The sequence below is a fragment of the Sarcophilus harrisii genome, chromosome 6 (genome assembly GCF_902635505.1).
Source record: "Sarcophilus harrisii chromosome 6, mSarHar1.11, whole genome shotgun sequence".
In the NCBI taxonomy this organism is placed as follows: Eukaryota; Metazoa; Chordata; class Mammalia; order Dasyuromorphia; family Dasyuridae; genus Sarcophilus; species Sarcophilus harrisii.
In genome coordinates, this window is record NC_045431.1 from 193731982 (window position 1) to 193744896 (window position 12915).

Below are 12915 nucleotides of genomic sequence, written 5' to 3' on the forward strand. Positions count from 1 at the left end.
AAATGAAATTACACCAAAGAACTCTGATATCCATGAACACTACAACTGTCCTTTACCTTATTACTGAAGCAAAGTAACTCCATCTGTGGTGATTTTATATGTATTCATTTAGTGCACTCGAGATTTGGCTGTCAACCAGAAAAACAAAATCCAACACTTTCCTGTTTGCTCGTATTTCACCATTTCATACTAAAGCACAATTCCTCCCTGGGTTACAATCACTACCAAAGGAACCAAAAGGGAATAAATAGCCACAGGAAAATACAAGTTAAACCTGCTTCCTATTGTCTCAGCCCAAGTTTGTACTTTGAATTTGGTAAAGAGACTGAAACATGAAAATAACCACAGAATATACAGCATTATCTATCTAGTATGTGCATGTTGGCCAAGGAATGGAAATTCTGAGTGGGTCCCATATAATTATACTAGGTAGATCAACTACAAAAAAAAAATTTTATGTGTTTCAATGTGTCTCTTCTCTGGCAAAAATAATTTCCTCTACAGATACAGTACTAAGTTAAATTATCAACAAACATATACTCTTTCTCCATACAGAACAATGTTAGCTAATAAGTAACCAAGAGGGAAAAAAATTAAGATGATTCTGGAATCAGAATTAATCAACTGGGTTTGAAGTGGAAAAGCACCCCAAATGGGACTGTGAGACACATAATCTTGAATCTTTGTATAGTTATAAGTTTATTACTAGTTCTTCATGCCCTAATGCAGATTTTTACCCCCCCAGATGTGTTGTCCTGAAAAACCTAAGACTTGATAAAATTAAAGAAATACTGTCTTATTGCTGTCTGAGAATGATATCCTTAGAGTGATAACTTTTGCCTCCTGTTTAGAGTAGAAATTCCTTTTATTATGACAAATGTGTCAAAAAACATTCTGATGTCTCTCTCTTCTTTCTATAACTATATGGCCCTAAGACCATTCATTACTGGCCCTTCCCATCTTGGTGTTAGGGGAACAGTCTTGGCCAGTAATGAACGCTCCAAAACTTTGTTCTTTTGGCTGCCCTGTGTTTTCTCTCACCTGGGTAACTTCAGGTTGGGCTAAAAGAAATAATGTTCAGGGCAAAATGCAACAAGAGGAAACCAATCAACAGGTGAGAGGAGGATGGCTTCAAGAGCTGAAATATGAAAGGATACGCTAATTTGGTTCTCTCTCTTCCCCCACCCCCTGCCTTTCACTTCATAAAGCTAAGGAAAGATCTTTAGGATGACAGAAAAACAGGTCCATTTTGTTTCCCTGGTATCTTGTAGAGCCTTAAAAAGCCCTAATGAGTACTGAATAAACGAATTAATGAACCTATGTTAAGCTGAAAGATATGAGATGTGATATGGGTAAATTAACACCTGATGCGGTTTCACAGGTAGGAGGTCAGAATCTAATCTTTATGTATAATAAGTGTCAGGATAAAATTTTAAGGAGCATCAGTAAAAAGAGGGAACATGAGGAGGAGGTACAATTATTTCTTCTCATTCTAACAGAATTTCTTCTATTAGAATGATTTGGAAGGTATACAAAAAGAAAATGTATAAACGAGTTAGAGAATATACTGTGGTACATTAAATGGTGGCTAAACATTAGTTCAATGGAACAAAATGCCTAACACTTCTACGTGTTTGTAATTACTTTCCCTTCATATAGAACTAAGTCCACCTTGTGAGGTGTAGGTGTATGTATATATATATATATATAAAATTTTCCAAAATGGAAGAGTCGTTCACTATCTTTGTGACTTCACTTTTAATGGAATCTGACAAGGTTTATCCACTTGTACATTTAGAGGTTTCCTATCAGCTTCTCTAAGTGCTACTGCATGGGAGAGGATCCCAACATCACAGACTTAGCACTGAAAGGAAACCAAAGTCTGACGCTCTGGGATTACAAAGAAATAATTGATAAAGTAATAAATGGTTGAGCTGGGGGGTTTGAAGCCTGAAACTCTAAGTCTGAATCTGGTGCTCTTCCTACTGTAGTACACTTCCTCTGCCTTATGATCCTTCCATAATTATGGGTAAAAGCATTCTAGAACTATGAGATAGGTGATTATGAATGTGTGTACTGAGTTTGACTCCTGTCGCATTTCTCTAAACACTCGAGCTGAATGGGGCAATAACAGTGCTTTCACAAACTGATGAGCTCTTCACCATTTTGGCATCATATTTTTAAAAAATTAAGCAATTCTAAAAATTTTTTAAAAAAATACTTACATCTCCCATAAGGATGTTTAGTATTACTCATTAAAAAGAATGAGCTCAGGGCTTTAGGAATTCATTTCTGAAACCTTAAGAGATCTTCTGGATAGAAACAATAACTTGAAATTTGGTCCGATTGTTGTTCATGAGATAGGTTGAGTGAAGCAACCCTGGTTTAGTTATGTTTCATCAAAGCACACAAATACAGAGACAGAGAAACAAAGAAGCTGGCACAGGGTGATCTTTTCAGTGGCTTTGGGTTCTACTGACTCCTTGTGGATTAATTTCCTTATTTGTCAAATGAGAATCTCTAAATTGATCATCTTGTAAATGATCTTTAAGTATCCCTTTCAATTCTCTCTGGGTTATCTGTTCTTGGCTCTCTTTTAAAAAAATATTTGCTTTCAGTCATGAGTAAAAACAGGAATGGAGGGGAGGGGGGATCTACAGGCCTAAGTGCTATGACCAGGGAGAAAAATTCAGTTTAAACTCTATACAATGTAGATTTACATTTCAAAATATATCGTATGTATTATGTTGATTTTAATTCACAGAGGAGACTGGGTGAAGAGCACTAGGAGGTAATTTTGGGTGAATGCCCTTAAACAGTGTTTAAAGCTATAAATAGTATCAAACCTGTTTTTGTGGTTTCCTACTTCTGTAACATGGGCTGTTAAATCTCTTTTTCTTTTTATAGAGAATAAGTCCATTTCTGATACACTGGTCTATCAACTAGATTTTTCCTAAAAGTTCACAGATATGCCGCATCATTCACACTTGTTTATATCAATCTATTTTCTACTCAGTAAAGTGTAATGGAGAAAGCATCACTAACAGACTAGTGGTTTTGTTTTGAACATTTCATTGTTATTGATATTGCCATGCTAACCATAACACTTGAAAAGATATTTTTTTAATCTTAGTTCTTGATGTGAATTATTTCAAAGTCATTTGTCTGTATAGAGTCAGGCTACCAATTCAATCACAACAAAATTAGTATCAAAAAAAAATTTAAAGGATAAAAAGAGGATGAAGATATGGCAAAACTGAGGCAATGCATAATACATTTAAACAAATTACTAATGCCTCAAAATGGGGACTGGATAAACAACAGACATTGACCTAGACATTTACCATTTCCTTAAAAAAAAAAAAAAACAATGTCAATAAATTGATAAAGCAAAAAAACAAAAAACCTAAAAATCACCCTGTTCTTCTTGCAAAGCAAAGATAAAGTCACTAAGGGTGATGCTCATTTACAGAATAGACTAAATTATACATTGTAGAAGGATGGTTTAAGCTTATAAGAAGCACTGACTTCATAAAATGGCAAACTACTATTGGGGCAAACAGCTTTAGACAAAAAGTTTGGTGAGAAACTAAATATAATCATCTTGACCATGTATCAATAAAACTAAAAAGAAGCTTAAGATATAGATTTAAAAAATGCAAAATAGATATAAAGCATTTTTACAAACAAATGATTTTCACTACAAAGTGACATTAAAGCCATGACATTTAGACAGTATAACTTTTGATGCATATAAGAAAATAGTAATATTAATAAAGAAAATAAAGGAAGAATAGCTAGATCATCAAAGCATACCCAAAAAGCTTACTGCTGGGAGGGCCATACTTACACTGAGGGTGTTATGATATCAATATTTCAAGGTACCTCAAAAAGGAGAGAAAAAAAACTTCACAAAAATTTATCATCTTATTGTTATGTGAAAAGGGTGATTTGATCTGTGTGTGCCTTCTGTTCCATTTGTACAAAATTTTTATGAAAAATAACTTACGAATACTGAGACAGTGATAAAAAATGAGGGAACAAGCAACTTTTGCTAACTATATTCTACAGTAGAACATGTTATTGTCTCATGCTTAACTGAATATGATAAAGAACACAAAATCCCATTGTGTTATTCATTGACTTAACAAAAAATTTATGACTGAATCAAGTAGTGGCTTAAAGTAAAAAAATGCCCCAAATTAGAAAATATTCCTTGAAAATTTTATCAAGAAATAATAACTTCATTCAATGACTTGGGTCATTAGTATCAAGTATAGCATAGAATGGAGAAACATGTTCAAAGACGATTTTTTTTAAAGTCACTACCATAATGCAGAGTATAAAAGAAATCAGAATTTCCTATGGATGATTCAGGTCTTACAGATATTCCTATGCATATGACATCCTGATGCTTCTATCAAGCTCAGAAATTCTTTTTCAAATTCTCATCATAGAACCGGTACAATCTGGACAAAGCAAGCAAAAAGGAGTGCATTGGAAGCACACACAAGCAACTGAAGGTCCCAGAGGAAAGGCAGCAGGTGGGCTGAGGCAGGGTCAGGCCACACCAGCAGCAGTTAATGGCAGACACAATACAGAGGGCAAGCTCAGAAATACAGCACAGCCTCTTAACAAGAGAACTTGGCCTAATTGTGAACCCTGGACAAATGAAATCACTGAAGAATGCTTATTGTCCAAATCGTGTCTGTGGTTGAGTTGGTCCATCGAGTAATACGTCTCAGGATTTGTGATTGTGCTGAGTCCAGGAACTGAATTAATAGGAGGAAACTGCATAGCTCTTGTAATGACCACAAGCTTCTCTCCAAAACAAAAGTCCATTTAAAAAAAAATTTATACTAAGTTCATTTTTCAATCTACCCACTTCCTTTCCCATCATCCCCACTCAGAGAGCCTTACTTTGCAACAAACAACAAAACTGCTGACATTGATCATGGCTAACAGTATAAATACCATTCCACAACCACAAGTACCCCAACTCTCTCACAAAAGGAAAGTGACCAAAAGTCTGTCTGGTTAACCACAGGGAGGCTGACTGGCCACAAGTTATGGATGATCACAGTCTTCAAAGAACTGAAGTTGAAAGACACTCAAAGTGCAATGGAGTACATGGTTGGCATGAATAGGCTTCAACACATTCTTAACTAAGAATTATGCAAGGGAAGCAGAGAAAAAGAAGTCACCAGATGGACTGGTTACACAGTAAGGACAAGAGATAACTGATGTAGAGACAGCTCAAGTGCTCTACTGAAATATATACAATGCAGGAAGGTCCCCAGCATGTAGAATAGATCTATCAAAGTAATAAGACTCAAAGAAGAAGATGAAGGCATTCAAGAAGATGTACCTGTCTTTCTAAGACTTACAACCGAGAGTTTGATATCATGCTTCATAGAGACTCAGATTTGGACTAATTTGGAGTAATATTTTGCTTTACAACTTACCCAAACCCACAACCTTTACTAGATATAGACTTCTATTTTTTGTGTATTGCTAGATAATGACCAGATAAAAAGAAACGAGTCCTTTTGGTTCTGAAAATAAGCTTCTACTTATTTTGTTTTTCTTAATGAAGACTGATATGGCTTTAGCTTTCTTTAAGTTGATCATTAATACAAAGGGCTACGATTATTTCACAAAAGAAACCATTATTTTCTGAATGCGTGTGGTATCATCAGCATATCTGGAAATATATAGATTTCTGTACACTCTGATTATGTTCATAATTACACGAATTATATCTCTATTTTCCAGAGCAGCAATTCTTTTATTTGGCTTTTGAACATTTTAGGGCTCCAAATGAAATATATTGATGGAGTCCACAAATACAGGAGGTAAATTTAGTAAGAAATGCCTCCAGGATATATAAAAAAAATTAGAAAAATCTTAGAGAAAACCAAAATTAATTCTATTGCTATAACCAAAAAGAAGTTACCAAATGAGTACTTCATATCTGATTTGAGGAGTAAGTACCACTACTATCAAATTTTCCCATAAAATCCTTTTTCATACTGTGCAAAATAATAGGGACCATAGAACAATTTGGGAAACAATATTCTAGACGGTAGAAATAACTCACATTTCTAGAGTACTCTAAAGTTTGCAAAGCACTTTACACACATTATCTCATTGGACCCTCACAACAGCCCTGTGAGGTAGGTGCTACATGATCCCGACTTTACAAATAAGGAACCTGAGGCTTGAAGGGGTTAAATGGCTTCACCCAACGTCACCAAGCCAGTATCTCTAGAACCTAGGCTTTTCCAAGTAAAGGATTATCAATCACAATTATATCTAGCATCACAATGGATCAACACTGGTTCCTAGCTTCCTTACTCGACCTTTCACAAAAGTAGCCTAAAAGCTATTCCTCCTGAGACTCACTCCTTCCAACTCCACCACCAGTCTCTTTCCTTCTGCTCTTTAAGACCTGGCTCCAGCACTCTCTCCATTACTCTCCTCTACTGGGGATGTCTTGAAAAACGTGCCCATGTTTAATTCCTTTCCTTCCTTCCTCCACTCTCTCTTTCCACCCCCTGCCCTCATTTCCACAACTCTAGAGATGGCCTCTGCACCTAATCCTTCTCAGTCCTTGGGGCTGTTCCCATGGTTATCACACTGCTGAGTAGTCAGTGCTTGGGAAGCCTGCTCCTCCCTCAGGTTTAGAGATGCTACACTCTCTTGTCCTTTCAATCTCTCCTCTTTGTCTCCATTATCCCCCTTCCTATTCTTCATGGCTCCTTAAAGTACTAAGTGTTCTTCAAGGGTTTGTCTTCAGTCCTCTTCTTGTTGCCATTATACTTTCTCCCTTGGCAATCTTTCTTTTATCTTTCTTTTAACCATGACTTCTCTATTCAGACAACTCACTATCACCCATTGTCTTCAGAAATTAGATTTTCATCCCAAAGTATCTCTGGGAAATCCTTATATATTCTAGGCCTCATGGAACTCAACATGTACCAAACTGAATTTATTTTCTCTCTTTAAACCTATTCCTCCTTCTTATTTCTTGATTTTTATCTACAAAGTACCATCCAGTTTCCTATATCTGCAATTCTGATTCTGTATTATCTTTTAGGATTCCCTTCTCATACCCCATCAATTCCTTTCTCAACTCCCATCAAAGGGACTGTTCATTCAACTTTTATAACATATCCTCAAGGGTGTGCTGGTAAATGTTTAATAATCAGCCCTCAAAAACAAACAAAACCCCCACATGACCAAAACCAAAAGCCACATATAAGTGGATGATAAATCTTCAAGTTTGATCAATATCATTAATGTCTTTTGGGGGGGTCACATTCTTCAGTCTAGACAATCAACAAAACATTAAATCAAATTCTGATTTGTAACAATTGTCAACTTACAAAATATAATTACTCACATTACAAATATAACAATTGGCTCTTGATGTCTATACCCAAAAGTAAGTTTAACAAGTTGGTTCTAGTACATTTCCTGCATACCTTGCATTAAAGCAGTCTTTCTCTATTCCCACTCCAGCTGCCCTGGTACAGATTCTCATTTACTACCTACCCAGACAATGTTAACAACTTTCCAACATGGTTTCCTGTCTCCAACAGAAGCATTTATTAAGTGTTCATTATGTGCAAGGCCTCTTCCTGCTCCAAACCTTTAAATTGATGTAAGAGTAATCCTGCTTTTAAAAATGTGTAGTTAAGTTAATCCTTTGTCAAAAAATTTCAGTAATTCCCCATAATCTGTCAAGTAAGTCGAAACCCCCAGGCACTGTATGTCCGATATAATTCATCTTTCTAGGTTTAGTTCCTATTACTCTGGACCAGGGGTTCTCACTGAGAGAGAGAATTTTAAAATTCGAAAGTGGCATTTCAATACGCTGATTTCTCGTTACCTTATGCTTTTTTAAAAATTCATTTAAAAACACTGCTCTGAATAGGGAGTTTATAGACTTTAATAGTCTGCCAAAAGAGGTCCATAAGATAAACAAGGTTAAGAATATGATCGAACTCCTGCACTTTTGTTCTCCCTTTTGTGCACAGCTAGAATGCCCTTTCCTTATCTCTTGTCACCAGTTGTATTCTTACTCATTATTTTGAGGTCACAACTCAGATGTTACCTCTTCAAGGAAGTTTTGTCTAATCCCAAAGATAATCCTCTTCTGAACTAACAGAGCAATCTAACGTGATTGTATGATGTACAGTATTATAGTGATCTGTATCTACTTTTTCCTTTACTAAAGTACAAATGCCATAAGAACACCTAAATTTGAGATCATAGTAGAGAAATCTTAAAATTTTTAGGATATTTCCTAAGCAGCTAATTCTCTTTAAAATCTACCCGAGTCTAGTAATAGAATGTTTTTGTGAAGTCTGTGCAGATGACTTTATGTCATCTAATAAGAATGCAACTTATCAGGATAAAGCCACAGGCTCCCAATGTGCTGGTGAACTTTTAAAATGTGCTAAAACTTACATGGCCAGAAACATAAATATGAGCACAAAAGCATTTTAAGACATTAATATTAATGAAAAGATAAACTACCTGTTCATCACTTCTGTGATAGTCATTATCCTCTTCTTGTTTTTCTTCTGATGTTTCTTTGTTGGAATTGTCATCGGCTTTTGTTTCACCTTTTAATACAAAGGTAAATACTTTACTGATGAAATCCAAAATGCCCAATTCATTACTCAAGTCTATGTAGTATAAGTCAAAGTGATATCAAAACACTTAAAAAGTCTAGAAAAAATACTAAGCAGAGTATGGAATGCATACAAAGTCAAAGGCAGATAACTAGGTACAGTGGATTCTAAAAGAGCATGGACTTCCTTGAAAGTACATAATTTACCAAACCCCAGTTACTTAAAATCAGATAAAATGTCCTGAATAGCTAACACTATGTGCTAACATTAAAAATGCGGATATGCTTACACATACTAGACCCAGGTATATCACCCTATAATATTTGATGAATTGTCTTTTCTATATTGTCAACTATTACAATATCTTAACATGATTGTTTAAGAGGAAATTGATTTTGTGTTAGAAGATGTTAGATAATTTTTATTACTGTTTTTTAAAAAATAAAATAAAACCTTTCCTGTAAAAAGAAGTTACACGAATATGGAAATATGTTTAGAAGAACTGCATGTCTAATTCTATAATGGATTGTTTGCTGTCTTGCGAGGGTGGGAAGAAGAAGAAAACATTGGAACACAAGATTTTGCAAAGGTGAATGTTGAAAACTATTTTTGCATGTACTTGGAAAAATAAAAAGCTATTATTAAAAAAAAAAAAAGTATTACTTTTAGGAATAAAACATTCCAGAAGTTAATATTTAACAAAAGCAATCATTGTTCACCCAGGGGAAAAAAGGCAGAAAGATTAAGGGGGGAAAAAAATGCTACACTAATTTTTAAAAATTAGCTAATTTAGCCGATTTCATTTATCAATGAAGATTACCAATGTATTCAGTACTAAAGTAATGAATATGTGTGATATTAGTCTTTCACTGAAGGCCAAAGTAAAAGAAAGTTTAAACTACCCAAGAAGGACAGACTTCCTAAGCAGACTAAACAGGATCCTTAATCTTTCTATGTAGCCAATATGATGGTGAAGGCTGAAAAAGAGTTCTCCTTTCTCATTATGGTGAAATCCTAGAGGATATTACTCTCATCTCAAGAAATCTACATATTTCCCTTTATACTCACATTCTTAGAATTAGAAGCTCCACCCTATTATATAGAAAATTCTTACACATTTTTGTTGATTCTTTTCATCTTCTTTCTCTTTATTTAAAAAGCAAACCAAAAGAATTTGTCATATAGGACAACTCTCTTGGTGGGAGAAAGGTAGGGATACTAGGAAAAAGTTTTATGATATACAACAACCTTTTTTATGATATATTGTTTTTATGACATAAAACCAAAGATGCCCATATAACTTTTTCTCCATTTCTCCCTCCCTCCCTCCTTTTTTTTCTTCTTTCTAAACAGAAGTGATTTCTTGTGTCCACTAGGCTGAATGACCTCTGTTAAAAAGTTCTGCACTAGAACCAGGAGATCATTATACACTTTTAAGAACAATACTGTATGAGGATGTATTCTGATGGAAGTGGCTATCTTCGACAAAGAGAAGATCCAATTCAGTTCCAATTGATCAATGATGGACAGAAGCAGCTACATTCAAAAAAGGAACACTGGGAAATGAAATATATATATATATATATATATATATATATATATATATATATATATATATATATATATATATAAAGGCTGCATGAGTTGGCACAAGCTCTTTAAAATTCTATCTCCTTTGAATGTTTCTGTCTTGCTAAGTGCAGGGAGGCTAAATGCCAGAAAGTGATTTGTCAAACAATGAATTTGGTGGCCAAAATAGTCCATGAAATGGGTAAAAACAAGCCTTGATTCTGTATGAGCCCTTTACCTTCTACAAGGAAGGTGATGGCAAAAGGGGGGTGGGGGGAGTACATAAAGCAAGGAGAACAAGTGAGTTATAGGTGAATGTCATAGTAATTTTAATGTGAAATCTTTATCTACAACCAGCAAATTGATACACACAACTGGAAGAACAAAACTATATATCCACACAGACATTTTTGAATCAAAGGAAAGATTCCAGATGTGGGGTGAATCCTCTCCAGAAACAAGAATAGTGTGAGATGAAGAGGTGTAAAGTCTTATAATCCATATCCACTCTGTTGAGATCTCAGAATTATCTTTACATCTCTATGTATTTAATCATCTATTGTTCTGAGATGATGGGAACATGGTAGCTGATTTGTATTTACCTGGCTTCCCCTTTAGAGGAGGAGAGATGTTAACTAACTCAGCATTACAAATGGCAAAGTGAAACATCACAAGGTTCCCAGAGCATCAGGCATCCTGATTGGCTAAGGTTGAACTGGACTAGAACAATGAAATGACAAAGAGTAGCTGGGCAAATCCTGAAACTGGGAGTTTTATTCTAAAGAGAAGCAATTATTCTCACTGGGGCCATGGAGCAGAAGCATGAATTGTGCTAGATTTAGAGAACTTTAGGATCAAGTTAGCTACAGGGACGCTCAGTCACAAATAAAAGAGTGTTTCCCCCCATGAGTATCCATAATGATTGTGTCTGTTCTCCTGTTCCTTATAAACCATAGAAAACACCTACTGATCAGAAGATGGCTGACAGAGGTGCCATCCCTAAGAGGAGGGAGGTGACAGTAAGTGGCTCCATTGGCCTCTGTCTTAAACAGGGATGTGCTATGTGAGTGGCATCTTATTTTAGGGAGGACTTAAGCTTAGTGTTTCCAGACCAAGATGTTTAAAGATATCAAGCTGATTTCCTATGAGCTAAAAGAACTGAGGATGTTCAGTCTACCGAAAATAAGACTGGGGGTGAAAGAAGTTTCCTCAAATGCTATCACATGGAAGGATTAAATTAGTTGTTTTCAGAAGGCAGAGCTACAAAAAATGAGTAAAAACTTGTAATGAGGTAAATTGAAGCAAGAAAAAGATTCTCAATAATTAAGTAAAATCTCAAATTAGAATGGGTTGCCTTGGGAGGTAGTAGGTCCCCCTGCGCACTTGCAGTCTTCAAGCAAGAGCTAGATTTCCACTTGTCAGATAAAGTTTTTTATTCAGATCAGACTAGGTGACCTTTAAAGTAACCCAGCCAACGGAAAAGGGTATGTGTAGGCGAGATGGAGATAGGGAAGGGACTGTGAGGTGGTAACCTTAGACGGTCTATTAGAGTTCAGGTACAAAAGATATAAAAGATATCTGAAACCAAGAAGTCAAATCAGTTCAAGGATCAGAAAAGCCCAAGGGGCTTAAGCCTCAAATTGGAAATAAGAGGTAAATGAGATTAGTGAAAGGTGAATGCTGAAGGGCTAAATCATCTGGACCAGAAAAGAGATTTTATTCCTAGAAAAAATGGTGGTATTGATTTATGTTGCCTCAGGTATAAAGGATACAGGAACTTCAGGGGCAGCAGATAAAGAAGGCAAGTCTCATCATCTTCTCTGAAAATACCTGTTCTGGAACATACTTCCTCATTGACCCTCTCTCACAAAACTCTGTACATTTCCTCTTCCTGTGATATACATTCTGATAAAATATCAGTTGTTAGCATCATTTCCTTTCACTTTCTAAATAGAAAATGCCTGTTCATCCTCAACTTCTACTTGTCCTGCCCTTCATGATGTTTCTTCATTCTTATGTGTATATTATCTTCACGTCATTATCTGTACCAGGCTTCATAGGTATCCATCAATGTTCAGAAAAATGTAAGTTATGTTAGAATACACAATCTAAGCATCAAGTAAAGTTTCTTTTGACAGAGTTTAGACAGATTATTAATATTACTGACTGCCACAAGAACTAGTCAGAAAGAAAACTTACCATTCCGATGTGAGTCTAAGTGCTGCTTTGCAGAGCAAGTCTCTCCTTTGATGTCTCCAGGCACTTCCATGCCTAATTTGTGATAGAATTCTCTCTGTTTCCTCATTTCCGCTATTGAAAACAACATTTATCATTTATTTTAACAAGGCTAATAGAATGCTTTTATATTAAAACTTTGTCCCATCAACAATATGATCTTTGAACAAAACAGAAATATCAGCTGAAGAAAACTGATTATTTAGACAGGGGGATAGAGAAATATTCTGACTGATTATGGAAGAGCCCTATATGAGAAGTCAGAAGTTAAGAGTTCCAATCTTGATTCAGTTCACTCCTGAATTGAGTTTGGATTTGTTAAACCCTTTATCAGGTGATGCCTGAGAAACCAATGATTGATTATATAAATGAATCACCTATAAGCCCCTTTTAAATAAAGAATTATGTGCAGCCATCCAAATTATTATGAGACTACTACAAACCTCTTCCCCTCTCTGGGCCACTGTTT

General features: G+C 35.4%; 1 protein-coding gene across 8 annotated transcripts in view; it reads right to left on the reverse strand.

The window, feature by feature from the left end:
- Positions 1-12915, reverse strand: part of PCGF3 (polycomb group ring finger 3) — a 100140-nt gene that overhangs the window by 22690 nt on the left and 64535 nt on the right. For all 8 annotated transcript variants that reach the window (XM_031942390.1, XM_031942389.1, XM_031942388.1 and 5 more), the window contains 2 exons: positions 12411-12521; positions 8545-8633 (listed from right to left, as the gene is read on the reverse strand). In XM_031942390.1, the coding sequence (XP_031798250.1) occupies positions 8545-8633; positions 12411-12521 (200 nt within the window). The remainder of the gene's footprint in view (positions 1-8544; positions 8634-12410; positions 12522-12915) is intronic.